General features: G+C 45.5%; 1 protein-coding gene across 1 annotated transcript in view; it reads left to right on the top strand.

The window, feature by feature from the left end:
* Nucleotides 1–20,186, top strand: part of BMP7 (bone morphogenetic protein 7) — a 39,510-nt gene extending 19,324 nt beyond the window's left edge. Inside the window, exons 3-8 of the mRNA XM_041478402.1 lie at nt 5,400–5,592; nt 15,478–15,626; nt 16,808–17,005; nt 18,259–18,335; nt 18,984–19,094; nt 19,603–20,186. Of these exons, the coding sequence (XP_041334336.1) occupies nt 5,400–5,592; nt 15,478–15,626; nt 16,808–17,005; nt 18,259–18,335; nt 18,984–19,094; nt 19,603–19,752 (878 nt within the window). The 3' untranslated portion in view covers nt 19,753–20,186. The remainder of the gene's footprint in view (nt 1–5,399; nt 5,593–15,477; nt 15,627–16,807; nt 17,006–18,258; nt 18,336–18,983; nt 19,095–19,602) is intronic.
* Nucleotides 20,187–23,683: the final 3,497 nt, after the last annotated feature.

Here is a 23,683-nt window from a genome sequence, read left to right on the forward strand (position 1 = left end):
TAGACCTTAATGCCAGAGCGTGGCAGACTTTTTTTTGGCATCCGAATCTCTGAGGGGTTTCTGAGGCGACTGCTGATGGCTCGGCAGCAGCCTGGCTGAGAGGCTGAGGCAAGGGGGTGTTGTCTTTTGGAATCTATTTTCCTTTGACTTATCTTTCAGTGTCAGGAATTCAGGACCTTTAATCTATTTGAGATTAAAGTCCTTTACAAATCCCTTCTGGCCTTTTTTGGGAGTGAAGAAGTTACAGACACCCTACTGCACATTCCTTCTGGTGCCTTTTTCCATTGTAAATGAGAAACAAGTAGCTCTAATTGTTGTAAGCACTACAATAAATGAGACAACTGCTCTCAAAGTGCCTTATAAAAACAATTAACATATTATCAGGTGAAAGCGTTTACAAGAAAATTTAATTTTTACTTGTTTATATATTCAAAGCATATTCTAAGTGCATCACCCAAATGTGCCAGGGAGGAAGAGGTGTGGAATTACCAAAGCTTTCCCAGTTTGGCAACCTGAGAACGGAGTCTATTCATCTGATGCTGAGTTTCTTTCTGCAAAGCAGTTTTTTGCATCTTCAGAAAACAAGAGAGTGAAAATACCTAAGCAGGGAGATTGGCCTCCCGTGAAACCCATTGAAATTAGTGAAAAGATTTCTATTGACCTTCCTGGCATTTAGATAAGCTCCTTAATGCTTCAATAATAATTATTTTTAACACAGTCACTCTTGGAAAAGAGTCTTGCTGTGATTCACCAGTCCTTTGCTCAACACCTGGGGCTGGTGGCTGGCATGGTGCTGCTGTGCTGAATCCCAGGGCTGAGCTGGGATGTGTGGGGAGAAATAAAAACCCTGCAAGCTGTGCCCCACCATAATCCTTGTGTCACGAGCCAGGCCTGGCTACCAGCAACCCCTGACACCAACCCAAAGGTCCAGCCAGGGCTTGCAGAATTAGCTCAGGGTGGCTTTGCACTGGCCAGCAGAGGTTTACAAAGGAGCTGCAAAGAGTTGGAGTTAGTTTATTTCTAACCTCAACATACTTTGCTGTGAAAATGACCAAACGTGGGATCAATTGAAGTTCCCAGCTTTATGCTGATGTGTCATTTGCTTTGGAAGTTTGGGCACCTGGGCTGTTAAATCAGGACCTCAAGCTTTTCAGTCCAACATTATGTTTTTGGTACTGGCTTTGACTGCATTGCTGCAAGTTGTAAATATCACCAGCCACACTGTTTCATCCCTGTCTGCTAATGTTTTTAAGTTCTGTATCTTCAGCACACGCCAGAACAAGCACCCAGTATTTGTCGACATTTTATCTCCAGCTTTCCCATATTTTTGGATCTGATACCTGGCTGCTTCACACCTGAGCACATGTACCCATCCTGTTTGCTTTTAACCATCCCTGTCAGTTGCACAACTGTGTCCTGCCTCCTCTTGCATCACCACCAGGCCACAACAGAGGCTTGGAGAGACAAAGGACTTCAGAGAGCTGGGAGCCCTCTCTGTCAGATAGAGCAGCACTCAGATGCTACTCAGATAGGCAAGGCCAGACTTTCAAAGGTGCTGATCTGACTTGCATATTTGTGACAGGTGTGGCCAAGCTACTGATAACCACCAGCCCCCAGAGATATTCCTTGTTTTGGCTGCATCTCCTTGATTGTTCCCCCATGATTTTTGGTGTCTTGCTTATTTTCACATGCATCTGATGGCCTCCTCCATCCCACAGCTCCCAGCTCCCGTCATCTCCACCTTTCCCAAGGACCATGCCAGAGGGAGTGCCTGATGATCCTCATCCACCATAGCTCCAATTAACTGCCACTCTCACCATGCCAAGGGTTATTTTACACCAGCAATTTTTGAGCCCTGTGTTAAAATAGGCCTTCTTAGTTAAGCCAGATTAAGCCCTCTGTTAAATTAGGCCAAATTAAGCTAGAATTTGTCTGCAATGGTTGTGCCTCCAAAATGCAATACTGCTTCTGAGAATGAGGAGAGGCTCATGTTTACACAGGCATCACCTGTGAGTGACTTTGGATTGTTGTTTAAGGAGAGGAAATGCCCTGTTTTCCCACAGTCAAGGCACACAGTCTGTTTCTAGCAGAATTATTTTTCAAGGGTGTTCTTCCTTTTCCTATTTTACAACCTTTGATTGCACATCCAGAGCTTTGGCTTCCTCTCCAAGCAGCTGCCTTGCCAAGGCATTTGAATTGTGAGCTGGAATTTCCAATGTTTGAAATTAGCATCTGGGCTAAAACCATTCACCAAGGACTTTGGGTAGTAGATTTGTGAGAACTATGAGCCTAGGACAAAGATGAGTTGAAGTTCTGTGGACAGAAGGGCTGTGAAGCATATCCAGCAAACATTCAAAATGTTTGATGTGTTTTAAGGGAGCATTTAACATTAATTTAACATTAATGGTGAACAAACAGCTGAGATTAAGTCCTTCAAGGATGACCAAAAGGTTCTTCTTATGGTCATTGTGTCATAGGGATCATGGATTTTATAAATCCAATGGAGGAACCACAGTCACATCCAGAGCTGCAGCAATTCTCTTGACTGTTTCAGTGAACACTTAAAATACCACTATTCCCCCTTGCCTTTTTTTTAAGCTCTTCCCCCACTCTCCCCCTTCCAGCTCCTCAGGTAATTAACTGGAAACGACCCAGTTGCAGCATTGTCAAAGGTCTAACACCCATCAAACCCAGGAAACTCAGGCTCCTTGAATGCTCCCCTGCTTACCCCGTGCTGTTGTGCTTAAGGTATTACAGGGGTCTGCGAAAAGTGCTTGATCAGATACACTGTACCACATGTTCCCAAGCACCGACACACAGCAGCATGGCTTAGGGATAGGATTTCAGCCTTCATAATGAAGAGTCTTGCTTTTATGAGTTCGAGTCAGACCCTTAACGTTATTTTAACATAGATTTTGGTGTTTAATTATGTAATAAGATTTACTGCAGTCATCTAACAGATGTTGATTCAGGGTCAGTGTTTCTCATAAATTAGTTCTGAAAGGATTTGTTACTTCTGGGTCAGCAGATAGGTCCAGAGTGCAAAGAAAAAGGGGAAAAACAATAAACACTGAGTTGAAGGGTTTCTTGGGATTCTTTCTTCAGTTACATATCCACATATTTTCATGATCTTAATGACTATAGCCACAGGAATGTTTGCTTTAACACTAAAGATGGCTCAGGCCAAAACCCTATATCCAAACATCTGCAAAGCATGGGAAAGTTCAAACTTTGGGGCTCTTTATTTTATGACCCTGGCTGTTAATTTTTCATACTAACATGACACATTTTTCCTAGGGCTCAGCAGTGGGAATTGCTGTGAACTTTAGCAGCACCCCAAAAAGTTTCATCTTCATGTGCTTGTTGTCAGACCTTGTGTATAAAGTGCAGCTAAAGGCCAGTGTTGGTTGATGTAGTTGTCATCACACACGTACTGAAAAACTGCACCCACCTTCCTCTGGAAATTCAGCCTTCCCATGTCTTTGGAAGCAAATCATGTTTGTACATCCTACTGCTAACAGCTGCAACTAAACCCACACAGCATTATACTCATTCTTCTACATTTGTGGTTAAAGGAGGGATTCCATATTAAAGTATTTTTCATTCCATTTTAATTTAGTTGCAGATAAATTCCTTTAAAACTGAAATTATGCTCTTTATATCTTATTCTGTTAGGAGTACTTTGGAGGAAAGGGATTGAGGCTTGTCTAATAGTGTTGCTAGCACGTCCAGGGTAGTTGTAGCCTGCCAAGTCTTTCACAAACACTGGTGAATATCCACAATATTCCTCCACATCAGGGTATGAGACACTAAATGTTGCCCCTGAGATGTTTTAGTAGAGGTGCAACAGAGACTGCTCAACACATAAAACCATTCGCTAAACTTAACCACCTTTGTCTTGGAAAGCTTAGAGGTTTCATACCTAAAATGCTCCTCTAGGATGAATCCCAGCCATGAGTAAGAGCTCTGAAGCATTTCCCTGAGCAGCAATCACACAGTGGCAAACTGGACTCCTCACAGAAGGGATGTGAGAGAGGAGGAAGAGTCCATGGCCAGCAGCTGAGCCTCAGCCAGCAAAGCAGCACTGAACCTGCTCCATGCTTGGACACAGCCCTGCTCCCAGAGCCTCCCCACCCTCTGTCCCTGCCATGGGGACACCCTGGCCAGGGCTGCTCTGTGTTCGTACCATGCAGAGCTGTGAATTTAAACAGCACTTTCCAGACCCGGGCTTGAAACTCCTCTTTTTCAGGAGTAATTCCCTTTAAGTCAATGGATTTACACAATGGATTTGCTGCTGCCAGAAGAAAATCAGGCCTGTAGAAAGACACATATTCTTCGCCAAGGAAATCTCAGAGCTAACTACTTGAATTGTGCAGTCAAGCTGCAGAGGGGTCAAGTGGACAGACGACAGGACTGGGACATATAGGAAGTCCCTGGTTCAAACCTCAGCTCTTAAAATGTCATGCGTTGTGACCTCGGGCGAGTCAGTTCAGCCCCTTATACCTCCATTTCCCCCTTTTCCTTTGTCTGACTTGTCTGTTTAATTTGGAATTTGTTCCAAGAAGGGTGCCTTGCCTCATGTGTTGGGCTGGGGCACTGACACCTCTCCTCCCCCTTGCTGGAGGACAGGCTTGAAGTCTTTGTTTGCTCCCAACACTGACCCCTGCTTCTGTCCCACGAGCAGGGTGACACGGGACCACCGGATGTCCATCAAGGGACAGGCAGACCTGTCACCCCGTGGGATGTCACACATCCCAGCACCAGGCTGGGAGGATCTGGCACTTGTTATTTTACAGGCAGGGCTGGGAGGTGGAAGGAAGTCCTCACTTTGGACAGTTTCTTCACAGCCCTGATCACTAAAGATCCTTTAAAACGAAAGATTTGACCCTACAGAGGAGAGCCATGAGCGTGTGATGAGTTCAGCTGGCACCAAATGTGGGTCACTGGCAAGAAAAGCCTCAAGGGCTGGAATTTGTGTCTGTAGTGTGTGGGTATGTGTGTGTGTGATTGTCAGGAGCAGAGCCAGGCCAAGAACCAGCACTCCTGAAAAGCCCCATCTGTTTGTCTCAGCTCCTTCCCACAGCAGCTCAGTCGTTATCGGTGGCAAATGTCCAGAGTCACTTGTCAAGCACAAAGCTGCCAAAAATCATTAAAACACAATGGCCCCCTGTGCCAGCCAACTGTAAAACTGCTCCAAAGGGAGCCTGATAAACACACGTATGCCCATAATAGCCCAGATAGAGGCAGGTATTTCCTCTGTGCTGTAGTGATCTGAGCAGCCCCTGAGATGCTGCCATCAGATATTCCCGCCCTTTTCTGTTGTGGCAGCTCTTGAGCGTGTTTGATGGCGAGGGGAAGGGGAACAAAGCAGGTGCCTAATGGGCTGTTTTCTGTTTCAGTGGAGCATGACAGAGAGTTTCACCACCAGCGCTGCCACTACCGAGAGTTCAGGTTTGATCTCTCGCGGATCCCGGAGGGGGAGGCGGTGACGGCGGCTGAGTTCCGCATTTACAAGGATTACATCCGCGAGCGCTTCGACAACGAAACCTTCCAGATCAGCGTCTACCAGGTCCTGCAGGAGCACCCGGGAAGGTGAGGGACCCACAGGGAGACCCTGCTGAGGGCACAACTCGCTGTTCCTGCAGGGAGTTACAGCCAGTGCTCTCAGAGGTCTTGGTGCCACCAGCACGAGTGGCTGGGTTTGGCACTGGGGCGTGCAGGGGATGCCAGCGATGCTGCCGCAGCAGCTCCTGTGTGTTGTGACATGGGCACAGGTGCCCTGGGAGCCTCCCCGTGGCCCAGGGAGCACCCCCAGCACTCCTGCTCTGGCCTCTGGGAGCACTCAGTAGCCTGGCCGTGTGCTAGTGAAGAAAAAGTATCATAAACTGGGAATATTTCAAGATTTCTGGAAGTACTCCCCCCTTCCTCCTGCCTCTGATGGATTCTGAGGTGGCAAACCCAAATGCTTCCTTTGGAATTGCAGCTTAATTACTAGCCCTTATTATCAAAGGCATTTGAGCTCCCTAATTAACAAAGACAGATGACACCATGCTTTTTATATTGACTGATTGTTTTGCATGTGCAAAACTACAAGATGAGCTATTAAATCCCTTCCAAGCAATTATTAATGTATGCCAAGCTCCCTGACAAATCCTCCAGGGAACTTGAATAAGAACATATGTTCAATTTTCTCATCTGGTTTTAGTTCCAATTAATCAGCAATCCCAAACCACTTATCAAAGGCACTTAGTTTCATTGGCACATATTTCTTTCACATACAAATCCTACCAAAAGTGAGATTGCATTTATTTATGTGAAAAGAATTTACAATCACATTCTAGTCAGAAGTTATTCTTTAGGACTACTAAATATGGGCTAATAATACTACAATTCTAGTTTAGGTTTATGAAAAGAGAAACACTAGGGATTTAAAAAGTGGAAAGTCCAAAAGGGTAAGAAAAGTATAATCAGGACTCTGGCTTTATAGTTTTATAAGAGCTAATAAAAATGCAGAAAAAATTGAAATATGTCAGGAAACCTTGTCAACTTTTTTTTAATGGTGAGAATTTCTGCTGGCTTTGCTGGATGGTAAAAATATTTAACCACTGGCGTGTTTTCTTCTACATCTGAAATTCTGATTTTATAGCTTAAAACTCATGGTTCACCTGGCATTTCTAATGATGCAATCATTTGCAATGTTTGGGAACTGTGCTAAAATGAATCTATTTTTATCAAACAGTGGTAATTCCAACTGATCACTTTAACCAGGTCTTCCTAAAAGGAGAAGGCAACAAGCCAGAGCTGTGCACAGGACCCATCAGATGTCCTGCTGGCCCTAAGCATCTCATTTCATTCCCTCTTAGGCCATTCCAGAGGCAGCAGCCTCCCTGTGCTGCATTTCTCCAGTGGGTTATTTAGGTACCAGCCTGCAGGGATGACTTTCCAGTCTTGGGAAGAGCAGAAACTGTAGATGTGCTGGCAGAGGAGGAGGCACCAACCTGTGTGCCAGGACACTGGGGAACTGCCAGGAGCCTGCTCTGGAGTGAATGACCTTCCTCATCAGATGCCAGGGAAGTTCCCCCCCGGGTCCTGATGAGTGAGGTGCCCATTAGGAATCTTACTGACAGAGTCAGAACCAGATCCGATATCTTAGTTTTACAGTGGTGCTTCCAAAAGGTTGTTACAGCTTTGTTTAGAGAGGATGGGAAGGTACTGCTGGGGAGAGTTGTGAGTGGAGCAGCAAATGCTTCTGCAAACTGTCTCCTCCACTAATTCCTATTCCTAAAGGAAAAAATAATGTATGCAAAGGGTGGGCATGTACATCAACCACTGTCTGCAAGAGGTGAGGAATCCTGCTAATTATACAGATGTTCCAGCCACTAGACTAGAGGCAATTTTACTGCATCATATTCACCACAGCAACACTATTTTTAATGACTGTTCATGCATATTCCCCTTTTGCATACATTTTGGCACAGGCAATGGTGACTTTTGAACAGCTTGTCCTGAAAAAAATATTCCTGTTGGTTTGGATTGACCAAAGGTAAAAATATTGTCACTACCATTTGTAAAAATATTTGCTCTTTTTCTGCATTTTTCCACTGACATTTTCCACCCGGCTCTGTCACAGCCCAGTCATCCAAGTCAGTGTGTCATTGGGCAAGTGGAGAAAGAAAACAAACTCTCTCCAGTGTTGATCAAAAAACACCCATTGACTTTGATGCTTCCTTGGCTGTTTGTCTCATCCTGAGCTGCTGGAAAGTCAGCCCCATCTGACGTTGTTAGCAACAAGAGCAAAACAAAGCCAAACCCTCCCCCCCACGCAGGCAGGGAAACCTGCCTTCTCCCAGGGCTCTCCTGACACAGAAGCACTGCTGGAATTGCCTTTTGAGACCTGAACCTGAAATTCTCCAGGCTGTGCAGTGCCCGAGGCACGGCAGCTCCTGCCAGGCTGCCGGGGGCAGCTCAGCATCCTCTCACACACAGCAGAGAGCAGGACAGCTCCCAGAGCCACACACAGCACAGGGCGAGCTGGAAGGCTCAGGCTGAGGGGGACTGGAGAGATTTTCCTCTGTGAGATGTGCTGGAGGCAGGACTTTCAGTGAAACCACACAAGAGCCTCCAGTTTGGAGGGTGTGATGGTGCCCTCAGCTCACATAAAGCAGAGGTATGAGCAGTTAATGACTTCACGAGTTCAGACAGGTCGGAGGTATCTAACCAGCAACATCTCTTGTGTGCACTTCATTGTCAGTGAAAAATACAGGCTTAGGTGTTTCCAGAGCAACAGCTGCACCCCCCAGCAGACTATTCCTGAAATTCTGCCCCTCAACAGCTCAAGTGTTTGCAGGGTAGAACCTCTCCCCCATCCACCTGCTCAACCTAACAACCCTGGCAGCAAAAAGGAGGACCCAGCCCTTCCTTTGCAGCAGATGAGATGTCACTTGACTTTGGACTGCCAGAAATTACATCTCTGTCAGACTGAAGATATTATTACAGGTGTTTGTAGGAAATCAGGCTAATGATCAAATATTCTTTCTGACTTTTCCAAATCTTTCCTTGCAAGGCAAGCTCTTCAAACTGGCAACATCTCCTCCATAAAAAGGAGTGCATAGCATTCTTTAGGCACACAGCATCAGTTATTCACTTTAGGCAAGCAAGTACATTCATGAACAAAAATGTCCCAAATATCACAAACACTGATGATGTTTTAATTGGTATAACATGCCTCAAAGCTCTCAAGTACATAGCTCAAAGTCCAGTGACTCATGTCTGACTTCTGTTTGGACTTCGTGGCTCACTCTCCTAAAAGCCTGGGAAGGCGTTCTACAAAGCAGCGCCTGACTTGAGCAGGGTGAGAGCAGCAGGACATCCAGTCCAGGTTTGTGGTGACAAACCCTCCTCAGTGGGAGCTGAAGGTGGCCATGGGGAACCAGGGGCTGCTCAAGTCTGCTCCCCCTGGAAAAGGAGGGAGAGCAAAGCAGATCCCAGTGCTCAGCCAGGGCATCCCCCTCAGGTTATTAACCTGGAGCTGCAGAAAAAATGCAAACTGTAGAGCAGCCCTAAAGCTCAGAGCTCGATCCTGCTTTTCTCTCTGCACCTTTTGAAGCTGAAATACCTCATCCCAGAGTTACATCTCCTATTTCATTGGACCCAGCTCTTGCACTGCAGAGTGAATCCCAGCCCCTTTGAAGTCGATGGGAGTTTTGTTACTGGAGAGAATAAAACCAGGTACTTGACCAGCCTTTGGTAATTGAAATGTAGTTGTTACATGTTCACTTTGTGGCCATTATGGATTTCACGGGCTTCAAAGGCAGTGATTTGAATGCTCATGTTACCAGCCCTACAGAAAAATCAGATCCTGCAGGATGCATTCCTGGGTTTGACTTGCAGCTGGAACGCTTTAGCTTGAGCTTCAAACTACACCACTGCTGCAGCAGATCAAACCTGAGCCCCTCTCCAGACCCCTTTCTGCCATTCACTGGAGTCTGCTTCCATGTTGTGGGTTGAAACATGTAATTCTAGTGTCTAAGAAATGCTTAGGCCTACCCAACCCATAAAGCAGATGTGCCTTCTTTTTGGGGCTTTTTTAAGTACCAGTGTGATCGTTCTGAGATGGTGCACACAGCACAGTTGGATTTAATGATGTGCCCCAGCACCATGACAGTATCTACAAATACTGACAATAACTTTGATTATAATTTTTTGGTGACTTATCTGCAACTCAGTCAATAACTACACTTATCTCTCAGCAAGCAGCAAGGGAACTTGAGCACAGAGATCCTGCAGCTCTCAAAGAACAGAGCTGTATCTGGTTTTCTCCTTCAGACCGTTCACTAAAAGCCACTGCAGCCTGCAAAACCTTTGACAAATCTTGAACTTAGCAAGGCACAACTCTTCACAGGCACTTGAGGAGCTGCAGGAGGCATTTTGCATACTCCAGTGGGTCCTTGGGTAAGTGATGCCCTGATCAACAGCCCTTCAATGCTGAGCAGAAACAGCTGTACAGAAAGTGGCAGAGATGTGTGTATAACCTCATTTCTCCCAGCACTGTTTTTACAACAGGCTTCAGGTTTAGGAAACATGTTGCATCTCAGTAACAAACTGCCATTGCCACTTTTAATCAGCCTTTGAGATCTAGATCTTACCCTTCTCCTACACTGTCTAAGAAAGGCAACACAGCTACTAGAAGCACACAAAGCAGAATTAAGGATCTGCAGCAATTTTAAAGTTAATTTAATTTTCCCCTAGATTCAGCAGAATTTACACAGATCTGTTTCACTACCAGTACAGCTAGTTTTCAGGCCAATCCTTGGAAATCACCTCTAGCAAACTGAATTCCTGCTGTGGACATCCCTTCGCCTGGCAGAGCCTCCCGGGCTGTGTTTGGCTGGTGGCTCCTGCCTGGGGGCATGGGGAGAACTTTTATCAGTGGGGAGAACTTTTATCAGAGGGGAGGGAGAGGGAAGGATAAGCAAGGGATCCCAGGCACAGGGAAGGGAAGGTGTGGGAGGAGGGCTGCATCAGGTCTGTGTACAGAGGGTGTTGCAAACGTGCCAGGGAGAGGCCCAGGGAGATCTTGGGGCCCTCTCAAAGTAGGAAAGTCTGAAAAATATTTTCCTAAGCTTGTCTTTGGACAGCTGCAGCTGACTTTAAGCAATGACACCAAGCAAACTGGAATCTGGATACGGCAGGTTTTTAATCCAAACAGATGTCTTCTAACCCCACATCTCCTCTCACCCTGCCAGGATGCCCTTTTTGCCTCCTCCTCCCTCCACCTGCTCAAACCTGGACGTGAATAACCCCCTTCCCCCAGCTCTGTCCTTGGGCTGCCTGCTGGAAAACTTGCCCTGTGCCTGTGACCCAAACAGCCCCTCTAGGGTTAGAATGTGAGTTGAGAGGAGAGGATTGTGCTCCTGCCTTAGACACTGTGCTTTACATGCTGAATCGATAAGAATTCAACATATCCATGCCTCAGGTGTTTCCTACTTTAAAACAGAAGCAGGAGGGTTAACCCACCTTTGTAAAGCCATCCAAAGGCTGTGGCAAGGTGCCTCTGTATGGTTACTGTTTAAAGCACTGATATTGGAATTCCTGCAGGTAGAGGAAGGGATCAGGGCAGCCCAGCTGCCAGGGGTGTTATCTTTGGGTGAGGGATTCCCTGTCCCTGATGCAGGCAGGGCAGCAGGAGCTGTTGCTGTCAGGACAGAGCCTGGGGGCTGCTCCCAGCACAGAGTGCTGGCTGGTCACAGAAATCATCTTGTCTTACAGTGCAATGGAAATTGCCAAGAGTCACCTCCACTGCTGCTGCCTGTCCTTTTTCCCATTTATTTTTATCCCACTTGGAAGTGCTCATTAGTGTTTACTACCACTTGTCAACCAGCAGCTTGAAATAACAGGGCTGACGAGCAGGATGGGGACAGTGAGTGAAGAAAACAGACATAAAAGCAGGGACTGTTTGGCAGGAGGACTGTCCTAAAATAGTGTAGACCTTACAGCATTATAGTCTATAAATGCAGAGTTTTATCTCCTGATCCCTTGCCAATGCAGAATTTTTGTCTCTCATGTTTTCATCCGTGTTCTCCTCGTGCCACAGCTCACCAAGGCAAGTGATTGGGGCAGATGCAGCACTTCTCATTTTTGGGTATATTTCTAGTGTTTATGGCTTCAAACCAAACTGCATCCCTGGGACTGAAAAAGTACCCCAGCAAAAATCAAAGAAGCCATACATCACATTTTCACGAAGCTTCATGGTTGTTAATTCTTTCTCTTATTTTAGAATTGCCATGTTGCAACAATTCCCTTTATCCTACACCTTCCCTGCCTTATCTGTACTTTTTTTCCTCTTATTTCTGCACTCACCCCCACAATCCTCACTTCTTCCAGCCCTTTTCTCTTCACTAAATATTTGTGATCCCTTTCCTCACCACCATCAGCCCTTTGGCAGGTCAGCCCTTCCACCTCCATAGCTCCAGCTGCTTCCCAGACACGATCTCACATGCATCCTGCCCAGCCACCCTCACGCTGCAGTGCTTGTTACTCACCCCTGAGCCCAGAAAACAAGTTCACTCAGGAAGTTTCACAGACCACACAGCACTTACATGACCTGTAGACAAATTTTTGGGAGTGCTTTCTAACAGGAGGTGACTCTCCTGTCTGGCATCCAGTGTGAGACACTACCAAAGACATCAGCAGGCAAATGCCAACCTCCTGTCTTCATCTCAGGCTCCACTGAGAGCCCGATGCTTGAGACAAGCTAGCAGAAAGCCCCAAATTTTATCATTGCTAAAAGCTCTGACACTCCCGCTGATGTCAGTTCTTTGAACGCTGAGCCATTTTGATGTGGTCTCAACAGAACATACTTGTGGTCTGGATCCAGACTTTGTAATTTATGTAACTCTAATCTAGACATTAACATTTCCATGTCCCAGCTTAATTTTCCTGTAAAAGGAAGATCATGTGCCTTTCCTATCTCTTGCTCTGGAAAAAGGCACGGTACAGTTTCTTGCATGCACTGAAATTCTAAAATGAAGGAACTGAATGCAGGGCCAAGGAACCAAAGGGGTTTTTTGCCTCCTTGCTGCAGAGCCATCACCCACATTGCTCCAGGAACGTGCTCTGTGAATACACAGTTGGAAGGTGAAGTACAGGAGTGAGATGTGCACTAGAAACCTTTTCTCTTTGGGCTCAGGTCTTTATCTCAGCTAAAACCCAGAGCAGCCACATTAGTTACACTTAACCAGCACTACCTTCTGTGACAAGTCATTAGATGGGAGCCCTCAGAATAAATGATGTTTAAGTCTTAGCAGAACAACATTTCTTTGCTGTGTTTACTGTGTCTTGTCCAACAAGGATATCTCAAGGGCTGGCTGCCTATTAGCTGGTGATTTAATGCTGTTTGCCTGTCTTTGGAGAGCAGGACATTCCACTTAAAGGAGGTTTTCTTTTTGAAAAGAACAAGAGGTTTCTTTTCATCTGAACAGGAGCCACATCTCAGGAGCCTCTGCCTGCAACACCAGTGAGGTTCTGCATCCCACCCCTGGCCACTGCTGGTGGGCCAGGGCAGAAAGCACTAACCCAGGAGTGCTCGAACTCCTCCAAAGGGCATCTGACACTGGGCTTTTTTGGGGTCCAAATGTTCCAAGTGTGTGTGGGAAGTACATTTCCCTTCAGTGGGTCTCTTTGATCTCTCTCACTTCGGGCTTCCCCTCCAGGCCTATTGTTTGCACATTGCTGTAACTACAGGAAAACAAATGCATTATACAATTTCCCAGACTGACTCACCCTGGTACTTGATGCCTCTTGTAGTCTGCTTACTCCGATTGCATCATGTCAGCATGGGAAGCTTAAAGGCTGTTTTTTCTGAGTAATAATACTGCAGTGGAGCAGTAGCTAAAACCAAAAAAAAGATTATCATGATTGCTACTGATTGTAACCTGCAAACTACAAGGGGAGAAAACCAAGCAAGCCAAGTCCCTGTTAACTAAACCTTGTGTGAATCATGAGTTCCAGTCAGGGGCCATGCTTAAATAATGGACTATGTGAATAAAACACCCTTTTCTCCTGGAAACTTGGCCTCAGCCACTGGAACGGGCCAATCCATGCAACTCCCTCATCCCTGGCCCCTCTGGGATGTGTTTGGTTCAGTGTGCTGTAAACAGGGAAGGGTGGGAGGTGCCCTGTGCTGTGGGAACGGGGCCACTGCTCCTGGGTGGGGATGAAACCCCAGGAGATTTGTCCCCTAGTTGGAGTTCAAGCTTCTTGCACTGCTGTAACTAATGTGACAGGGATTACCCATCCTGTTTAACTTCAGATTTCCTGGGAGCAAAGCTGACTGAGCTCCCAGCACCTGCCCTGAGCCTCGGCATTGCTGCACCACAGCCCTTCCTGAGCCACCCCCTTTGGCTCCCAAACATCCACTGGAACACTCCCACAGGATCCCCTTTGCCTTGGCAAGGAGGTGTTGCAGCAAGTCCAGCTCTGCAGGGCTTCCACAAATCAGAGCTTTTAAGCAAAGCAAGCTCTAATTGTACCCTCAGCATCACTGGCTGCATATGGGGTACCCAAATGGGGTACCCAAATCTGTCCTGCTTTGGGGAGGAAACACAGAATCCTCTCCCTGCATAGCCTGAGCTCTGCAGGAACTCATTTCAGAAATTTAATTCCATGTAAGCCAGCACAGTCAGAGGTGGGTGGTGACACCCCTTAGCTCACAGAGGAAAGCACCATCTCTTACACACTCTGCCCCATTAAGGTTGAAAGGAAAAATGAATAGTAAAAACATTGCAAAAACCCCTCCATTCCTGTTCTGTGTGGGACAAAAGCTTCTAATTTCTTGGTATGTCAAAGGGGAAAGAATCACTAAAAGCTGTGAGTCAAAAGCCCTTATGCCAACAGCTCTCCTCAGATTCATTGCTGATAAATTCATGTTTCATGCAAGCAAGAGGCACTGTGTAAACCAAGCTGAATATACATATGTGCACTGACAAATCTATAGTGACCAAATTCATAAGGCCTTTTAAAGCTTTGAGCATGTGATTAAAGGGTTTTTCAAGGATAGCTCTTCATTCAAAAGGATATAATTACTCTTGAACAAGTTATCATGTTTGTTCACTGTAGGTACAAAAGCAGCTCTTACAGGACTTGTCTAGACACTTCCACCATGTGTCTTTGTTCTTCTTTTAAAGTATTTTTTTATAAAACAACTGCAACAGCATCAATTTTTTGTTTAATTTGAGTTTTATCTCCTTTTTTTTCTGATAAGACTCCTTCCTTTACAGAACCTGTATTTTCTCAAATTTCAGTTTCTCAGAAATTTGCCAAGAAATGTCTTGTAAATCTGAAATAATTCTTTTTCAAAAGAATAGAATCTCTCTATTTAGGACCTTTTCCATTTTCTGATATTATTTCTTCAGCTAGAGTAACCCAACAGTGGCCTTTAAAAAAAACACCAAAGCAATGAATTGGAAAAAGGTTGTGACCCACAGCACTGCAGAGCTGTGACTGTGCAGAGGGTTATTGCCTCAATCAGTGATCTGTAACCACAGATGAGCAAATTTTTAAAAAAACCTATTACATATGTTAATGTATGCACACCAGTGTTCCAGCTGGCTTGCACCAACACTACAGTTACGCATAAAAGTCAGGAAATTGTGCGTGGAAAGGCTAATGAGCAGCACTGTCTGCCCAATTATGGGATTTGCATGTGCAAACAGTAATTCTGCAGATCTGGGCCTGGCAAGTGTTTTTTTGAAGTTGCATCAGGAGCTCAAGGTTGACAGCAAAGTAACCCCAAACCAGCTCAGCTCTGCTTCAACCCATCCTTGAGGAGGGGAAGAGGAAGAGGAGAGGAGACAAAAGAGGAGTTTCACCTGAGGGTGATTGGAGGGGAATACAGACCAGCCCAGCTCTGCCTAAAGGATGTTTGTGGAGACTCCAGTGGAAATCCTGGCTAACTGAGAATTCTGCTTTTCCTTTCAGGGATTCAGATTTGTTCCTGCTGGACTCCAGGACGATCTGGGCTGCAGAGGAAGGGTGGCTGGTGTTTGACATAACTGCCACCAGTAACCACTGGGTGGTGAATCCCCAGCACAACCTTGGCCTGCAGCTCTCCGTGGAAGGCATTGATGGTGAGTGTCACACCCCAGCAGAAATCAGGGACTCTGTTTCATGATTCCCAGCCAGGGGAAGCACTGAATATCATATGATGTAAACACAGCAGGATTTTGATGTAACACTTTATGCTTGGGCAATCCTCAAGGCTTTAAGTGAAGTCAAATACCAAAATAAATCAACCCCCAACCTTCCTCTGTATCTGCTGTTGCATGATCTGTAATCATTAAGCAAATACAATCTATTTTTAAAAAATCATACAAAATAAATGAACTGAGAGTCCTTCTCCCACTCTCCCTGGCCAGGTAGCCTTGCAGGGCTTCTCCAGGACAGTGTCAGCTATCCTTTGACATGCTTCATTTGTGGATGACAAGGCACAGCTCTGGCCTTAGCAAAAGGATCACACAACCATAACTTGGATTTAGCAGCAGCATTCAGTAGCCTGGGACAGAATAATCCTGGATATCAGCTCTGTATTGCACAGCAGCATCCAGACATCCCTTGACAGCAACAAGGAGAAACATTAAATTTCCCACTACCACCCTCTCCTTGCCTTTTTATAAATAATTGATTTAATTCTACAGAGAAACCTACTAGTTGTCTTTTACTAAAAATCAAATTATTTTAGAACCCAAGATGAAGGATGATGATGAAATCATGATGATTATGATGGATGATAATCAGAATTTTGTACAAAGTTATTAGGCATAGCGGTGGCAAGATGCAACAATAAGCAAAATGCCTCTAAACATTTGTTTCTCTCAGCTGAGGTGTATCTGGAACTCTGTCAGCATTTCATGCAAGGCATTTTTATTTTAAGTTAATAACCTTCCAGTGGGAATTTAGTGTTCCTATGGGCTGAGTTTTATGGTTCCTTTTATAGGATCACTTCAAATTATAGGTTGGTGAACTTGAAGAAACCCCTCTAAAGAATGCAGGAAAAGCTCATGCTAAGCGGATTTGGGGAAAAACAATTATATGTAGGAGAAATTAATGCAAGTTTCACACACAGATATAAAATGAAGCTAGCTGTGCTGAGCTGCTCTTGCCAGAAGCAGCTTTGCCCATTAAGCCCAGCTCTTTGGAGGGCGGATGGCATTCCCAGGAGTGCCCTGAGCAGGCAGCAGCTCTGCCCTGTGCTGTCCTGGCTGCTGCCAAAGCTGCTGCAGGCCTTCTCACCAGTGTGCCATGCTTGCAGGACAAAGCATCAACCCCAAGCTGGCGGGGCTGATCGGGAGGCACGGCCCCCAGAACAAGCAGCCCTTCACCGTGGCCTTCTTCAAGGCCACCGAGGTGCACCTGCGCAGCATCCGCTCCACGGGGGGCAAGCAGAGGAGCCAGAACCGATCCAAAACACCAAAGAACCAGGAGGCATTCCGGGTCTCCAACATTGCAGGTACAGCACAGCTGGCTGGGGCCACGTTTCTGGCTCTGGGATGATGCTGGGAATGGTTTTTCCTACATTATTTGTTTTGGTCCACCCCTGGTTTGAACGGTGTGGGGTTAGGGTTGTTCCAAAAGTGGCAGGGGAAAGAATGTTTGTTTGAAGCCGTGTTGGACTGAGGGATTTCTTAATTCAAATTTTAGAAAATACCCCAAGCACCTAACGAGAAAAACTCCTTTTCTCCCATATGAAATAAATTCTCATTTTGAAATGGAAGATAATTATGTTAAAGCAATCAGTAATCAGTGATAAGTGATCAGTGTATTTAAATCCAAATGCTGTTCATTTTCAGGGTTAGTGATTTTAAGTTCAGCCCCTAAAAAGCATAGTAGTCCCAAAATTCTTGCACAGAAGAGGAAAACCCATTCATTCTCAGGATAACCACGGCTATTCTGGGGGGAGCTGTGCTTCCTAATTTGGAAGAAAACTCCATCAGGCATTTGAAATAGAAATGTGGCTTAATTATGTGATAGCTCAGAGGAATGGGCCCTTGATGAGGAGCCCAGCAGGAGCCACAGCTCAGGGCTGGCTCTGCTGAGGCAGCAGCAAATTCCAGCTGCTTCTGGGAGTGCCTCACTGAGTGGAAGGAGAGGTTGTGAGGAGCAAAAGGAAAAGGAAAACAGAGCTTCCAATCATATTTTTATAGAATCATTAAGGTTGGAAAAGGCCTCCAAGATCATCAAGTCCAACCTTTGACCAACTCACACCTTGTCAACCAGCCCAGAGCAGTGAGGGCCACGTCCAGTCCCTTGAGCACCTCCAGAGATGGGGACTCCAATGCATTCCTGGCAGCTCCTTCCAGTGCCTGACCACCCTTTTGTGATGAAATTCTTCCTGAGCCATTATTTCTGCTTGGGCCTTCAGCTCAGGCTAGAGGTCCAGGATGGACAAAACTTTAAAACTGCACTGATTCTCCTTTTATGTATAGGCAATAGAGTGAGCTGTGTGTTGCTATTAGGAGGTCAGAGGAAGTCCAGGGGAAAAAAAAAAAAAAAAAAAGATAAAAAACCTGCTTTCCCAGGCCTTTATTGGCTTTGCACTAAAAAGCCAGAAATGCATTTCATATATGTTGAACCCAGCCACTAGAATGTGACTAAAACAGCTAAAAAACCAGCTGTAAGTGCACCAGATGAGCAGCAATACCTCAGTCCCTGCTGAGGGAGCTAGGGCTGCCCAGCCTCATGGCCACCATTGTCCCCTCACAGAGAACAGCAGCAGTGACCAGCGACAGGCCTGCAAGAAACACGAGCTCTACGTCAGCTTCAGGGACCTGGGGTGGCAGGTAAGGGCTGGGGGTGGCCAGGCTGGGGCTGGGGTGCCTTTTGCCATCATTTATCAGCTGCAGCAGTGAGATCCAGCCACTAACAGGTTTTTTGTTTTAAATCCTGAAGGGGAAAAAATATTGTTTACAGCCTTTAGCGTGCTTAAGTGCTTCTGCTAAGTTGGGTATACAAATATTTAGTGTGAGGCTGGCTGGAAGCTCAACACAGTCAGGTCCTTTTGAGGGACTGTGGCCCTGCAGATCCTCTGGCAGTGCTGAAGGCACAAATGGCTCTCCATTTTCACCTACCTGGTTTTTCTAGACCTGGTTAAAGCAATTTTCCTTCTGAAAGCTTGTGTCTGCATTGTGTTGCTGGGTGAAGTGATCCTCGTGGACAGCCAGGACGCTGCTGAATGGATAAACAACTGAACCAGATGTTCAGCAGCTCTGTGGGCACATCTGCAGTGTGGGGTGTGTCCCTGCAGGAAGAGCAGGCACTTTAGAGGCCTGTAAGAGAGCTTTAGAAAGGCCAGGGGGCCAGATTTTTATTTTGCAGGCCACTCTAACTGTGCATGGAGGTATGAACGTTTAGATTTATGTGCTGGTTGGCTTTTTGTTTCTCTGCATTTCTGTCCTTCTCCACAATCTAATGGCTCCAATCTGATCAAGGACTGGATCATCGCTCCAGAGGGCTACGCTGCCTATTACTGTGAAGGAGAATGTGCTTTCCCCCTGAATTCCTACATGAATGCTACCAACCATGCCATTGTACAGACACTGGTAGGTGCACCCTATCTCCTAGCACGGGCTCACATCTGACAGGTGCTACTCAGAAATAAATTGATACACAGTGGGTCCCTGAGCTGACAGGGGAAGGAGGAGCTGCCTTAGCTCTCAAGGAGCCTGCAGCACCTGGCCCCATGTCTGGCATGAATTAGTACCTGGCCAGAAATGACCCTGTCTTTGCTGCAGGCAGTGGCAGGCTCTCTCTGGTTTGAAAGGGCTCTGTGACAGACATTGCAGTGGGGGTTTAGTCCCACTGCACGGGAAGGAAGGAGCAAGACACGAGACCCACTGTCAGCATCTCTTGGGGAAACTCTGTAAGGATCCACTCTGTGCTGCCACCAAAAGTGGATTTGGGGTCAGGCTGAGAATCAGTGGATCCCAAAGTTAAACAACTCAGCTGAGTGAGGGTATGGGACAGGCAGAACGCTGCCCAGGAAAGAAGAATATAGGAGGAGGAGAGGGGAGAAGTAAATCTTAACATTCCTCTATTTTCATTCCCCAGGTTCACTTTATAAACCCAGAGACTGTGCCGAAACCCTGCTGTGCTCCTACACAACTCAACGCCATCTCAGTGCTCTATTTTGATGACAGCTCCAATGTTATCTTAAAAAAATACAGGAACATGGTGGTACGAGCATGTGGCTGCCACTAGATTTGTAGGACAGAGAAAGAAAGAGAAGTTATTTGTAAAGAGTGGGTTTGTGTGGCTGTGTGGGGTTGGGGGAAAGGTTGATGCTCCAGCCATGGGTTTAAAAAAGTCCCAAACCATTTTAGGACCAGGCCTCTGAAAGTTCAGACAATGGAACAGTTTCTGGATCTAAAGAGGCATTTGAACACATTTTGTTTTAGTTTATTACAGACAATGAGCTTGTAAACTGAAACAAGCCAGAGAAACCGTTTAAAACCAAATCTGCTTTCAAAATTGGCTCCTACAGTACATACTTTTGCAAATGAGTCTTTCTGGAGATTGCAAACTCACCAGTGTTGATTGTGAGTAAAACAGTAATAATATATCCAAGGTGAGACTGTGCTGTGACTAATAAGTGTGTGTAGTTCCTGTAACACGGTTTGCAATAAAATAAGTGAACAAAATATACCTGGAGTGAACAGGTATTTTGTTAGAGAATTATTGCTTCCATCTCTCTGCTTCAATTTCATAAGCAAAATCAAGGATGAATTACATACAACTTCCAGTTTTAAACTACAGTAGCAAAAGCTGGATGTGGATTGACAGAAATTCAAAGGACAGATTAGGCTAAGAAAAAAAAAAAAACAATTGGCAAGCAAAAGAGCTGAAGTAAAGTGCTTCAAAGAGTGAGAATTTTGGGGTGTACTTTTTTCTGTCAACAAGGAAGGAAATTTCCTCTAGCAGCCAGAAGGTGTTTCAATTTGCTATGAACTTGAAACAGGAAAGCAGCAAAATGCTGAGAAAGAGGGATTAAACCTGATGTTTAGCTGGGGTGTCCTAAGAAGTTACTGTAAAGCTGTAACTAAAGATCCTGCTGCTGTGTGGAAAATGTCCACTGACTTCCCTGGGGGAACAAGTTCCAGCCCTTTTCCAAGAACATGGAGACTCAAGTCAGAAGGTGCTGTGAGTTGGGATGTACACCCAGCCCCACACAGACTGGGAACCTTCCTTCCTGGGGCCAGTGCTTCTGATGAACCCCCTGCTCTCTTGGCTTCACCTCAAAAAACCCACAACAATCCCCTTCAAGGGCCACCAAGAAGCTGGAACCAGAAGCAAGAAAATGTCCCCTCCAGGGTTTTCCTTTTCCTTCTTTTAAAGTCACAGGTTACACAAACATCACACTTAAGTAATTAAGGCTCAATTAAAGTTGTTGCAAAGAAGAATACAGAGTTGCAGCAACCAATCACAAACCAATCCCCCGCTTTGGCATGCGCCGAAGTAGGATTGGTATAAATTTCACCAGGGAGATAAAAAGAAAATAATGCCCAATAAAACACCATGTCCAGCACACCCAGCTCTAAATCTCCAAACTTCAGAAAGTTAAACCTCCAACAGATGGGTCCAGGACATCATAAATTCCTGGAGATGGGTCTCTGCTCAGTGAGCAGATGGGGCCATGCAGCCACAGTAGGGACTTGGCTCCATGTCTTGCCTTAGAGGAGAGTTAGAGAAAGAAGATAAATGAAATTCTGGACTTCACTCGCTGCTCTTCTCCCTTTAAGTCACAGATCAAATCCAGACCAGATGCCTCACTTTAAAAAGAATAAGCAAAGGAAGAAAAAACCCCTACTGTCTATGAAATAAATTGGAAACTTGTTTCTGATGGCCTAATTCTCATCTCATTTCAGTCAATTGGTGTTTTCCCAGCAGTTCTCTCAGTAGCAGGATTAGGCTGATGGGAAAGGGGAAGCCCATCCATGACAGTGGTAGGTTTTGGATGGGGGCCTTGCTGAGCAGCTGTCACATTGCCAGATGTGCCTGGCATCCCCCTAGACCTCTCCAACATCTGCAGGAGCAGCCTGGCTGCAGCAGGCACACGCCACAGGCAGGACTGCAGCAAACCTCCCCACGGGGAGACTTTGGGCAAACACAGCCACACGGCAGGACAACAGCTGAAGCCAAAAATCCACCTCTCATGGAGCCTGCAGACAACACCATCCACCACAACCAGGCAAAGCTGCCCTCAGTGCATCCCTGGTTAGAGTGAGGAACTGAAATCACACAGAGAGGAAGCATCTTTTGACACTGCATACATGTACCCACCAGTGCTTCTGTAAACCTCCTAAAGGAGGTGAAGGTGCTGCCTAGAAAGTTAAAAGCTAATCATGCCTGAACTTCCCCTATTTAGTAGCCAAGGATTAGTTTTCTCTTGCGGGTGTTTCAGTGTTGGTGGTCACTGCGTTGGTGTATTGCGTTTTTAACTTGGACCACGGTGTCTTGCTGTATAGGACTCATATATTAAATATTATGTGGGGATTGTTTCTGTTTTGGTTTTTTGTTGTTGTTTTTAAGCATAATAACAGGATTTCTGTTGCTAGGCTCAACATCAGCTTCACTGTTTGTACATTTTTGTGTAAATAGTTGTCACAAGCGGAAGAAGAATTATTTATTTCCATCTCTGAATTCCTTTTCAATCACATGCAGGAAAAATGATTCTGGGTTCCTAAACACATTTGTTTCCTTATTTAAGAAGATATTTATTAACAGTTGGCAAAAATGCATACACATTTCTGGTTCTTTTCATAGAGCAGTTGTCAGAAGCCTTTTTGTACAAACTAGTAAAATAAATCATTGCAACTTTACAAAAGATATCCCGACGACATTGTGTATCTGTGTGGTTATTCTCCTTTTATTCAAAGAACCTTTTTGGCTGGACAAGGTTTCATCTCGAGCCTCTGTTTTCATGCAGCTCGGTCTCTATGTACGGGCAAAACTGCCACATGTCATTATTTGGGGCAGCTCCTTCGGTCCAAATACAACAGGGAGGGAAGAATAGCAAAAATATGGATGTGTTTTGCAGTCTGTGCTGCAAAGATCCATGATTGAATTATAGTGCAGCTGTCAGCAGCTGTTTCAAAGAAGCAGGGGGTAAATTAGTTCTGTTTACTGCTAACATAGTTCAGAGATTTAGTCATCCCAATAAAATTATAGAGGCACAAGAAAGGAAGAAAGAAACTCCAAAGAAACATCAGCCAAGAAGCTGACATTTTCTAATTTAGATTGTTTTAGCATATTTGAGAGATGCTGCTGGCATGAGGTTTCCTACTGTGGATACCACACTGCATTGGTATGGAGGCAGCTAAAAAAAAATAATGGTCTAAATCCCTCTATTAACTGAGCATTATATCGTCAGGGCACAACTGCAATTTTGGGGTTCTTGTTTTCTTTGAACTGTGAGCAGAGTTGTGCCAGCTTACATAGATATACTTTGCTAGGCCAAAGGATTAAATCATCAGCATTTGGGAGTTAATCTGCCATCTTCCGTGAGCAATTACAAATTCTTAAGTAAATTTGCTTTGTGCACTGCTCTGAGAGTCCAGGAAAGCATCAGTGGAAAGACCTGAGACCTACTCAGCTTCTGCAGGCCTGGACTAAATTTAGAAGGAGGATCCTCTGGTATTTCTCATTATGGTCCCAGTTCTCTTCATTTAGGTGTAAGGCAGGGGTGGTGCCAGCAAAGGGCAGAAAAAATAAAATAAATATTTTTGCTTTGCAGGGCCAGTCCTGCAGCCAACTGCAGCTTTACCATGGGTTCAACACGCCCAGCCATGAAATATCTGCTGGTTTCCAGCTCTGCCACAAATCCACACAACTTGCTGGATGAGCTTTGGAGCAGCTTTCCCAGCCTAGGAGCCAAAACTCCATTCCCAAGCTGGTTGCAGCCTCCCCTTGGTCTGCAGCACTCCTGTGGCTTTGTCTCCTCATCTACTGTTCTGGAAGAGGAATTCTTGACATGAATACACCCACTGCCATAAACTGGCAGGGCCATAAAACCCTGGTGAACGAGCTTCCAAACAGCTAGATTTATCTGAGTAATGACATTTTAAAGCACATTTAAAACATTTTATAGAACAGTTATTTTAGCTTCCTTTCAGGCCAAACTTTGAGGATGTTA

This window comes from Pyrgilauda ruficollis, unplaced genomic scaffold (assembly GCF_017590135.1).
Source record: "Pyrgilauda ruficollis isolate IOZ18807 unplaced genomic scaffold, ASM1759013v1 scaffold45, whole genome shotgun sequence".
NCBI lineage: Eukaryota > Metazoa > Chordata > Aves > Passeriformes > Passeridae > Pyrgilauda > Pyrgilauda ruficollis.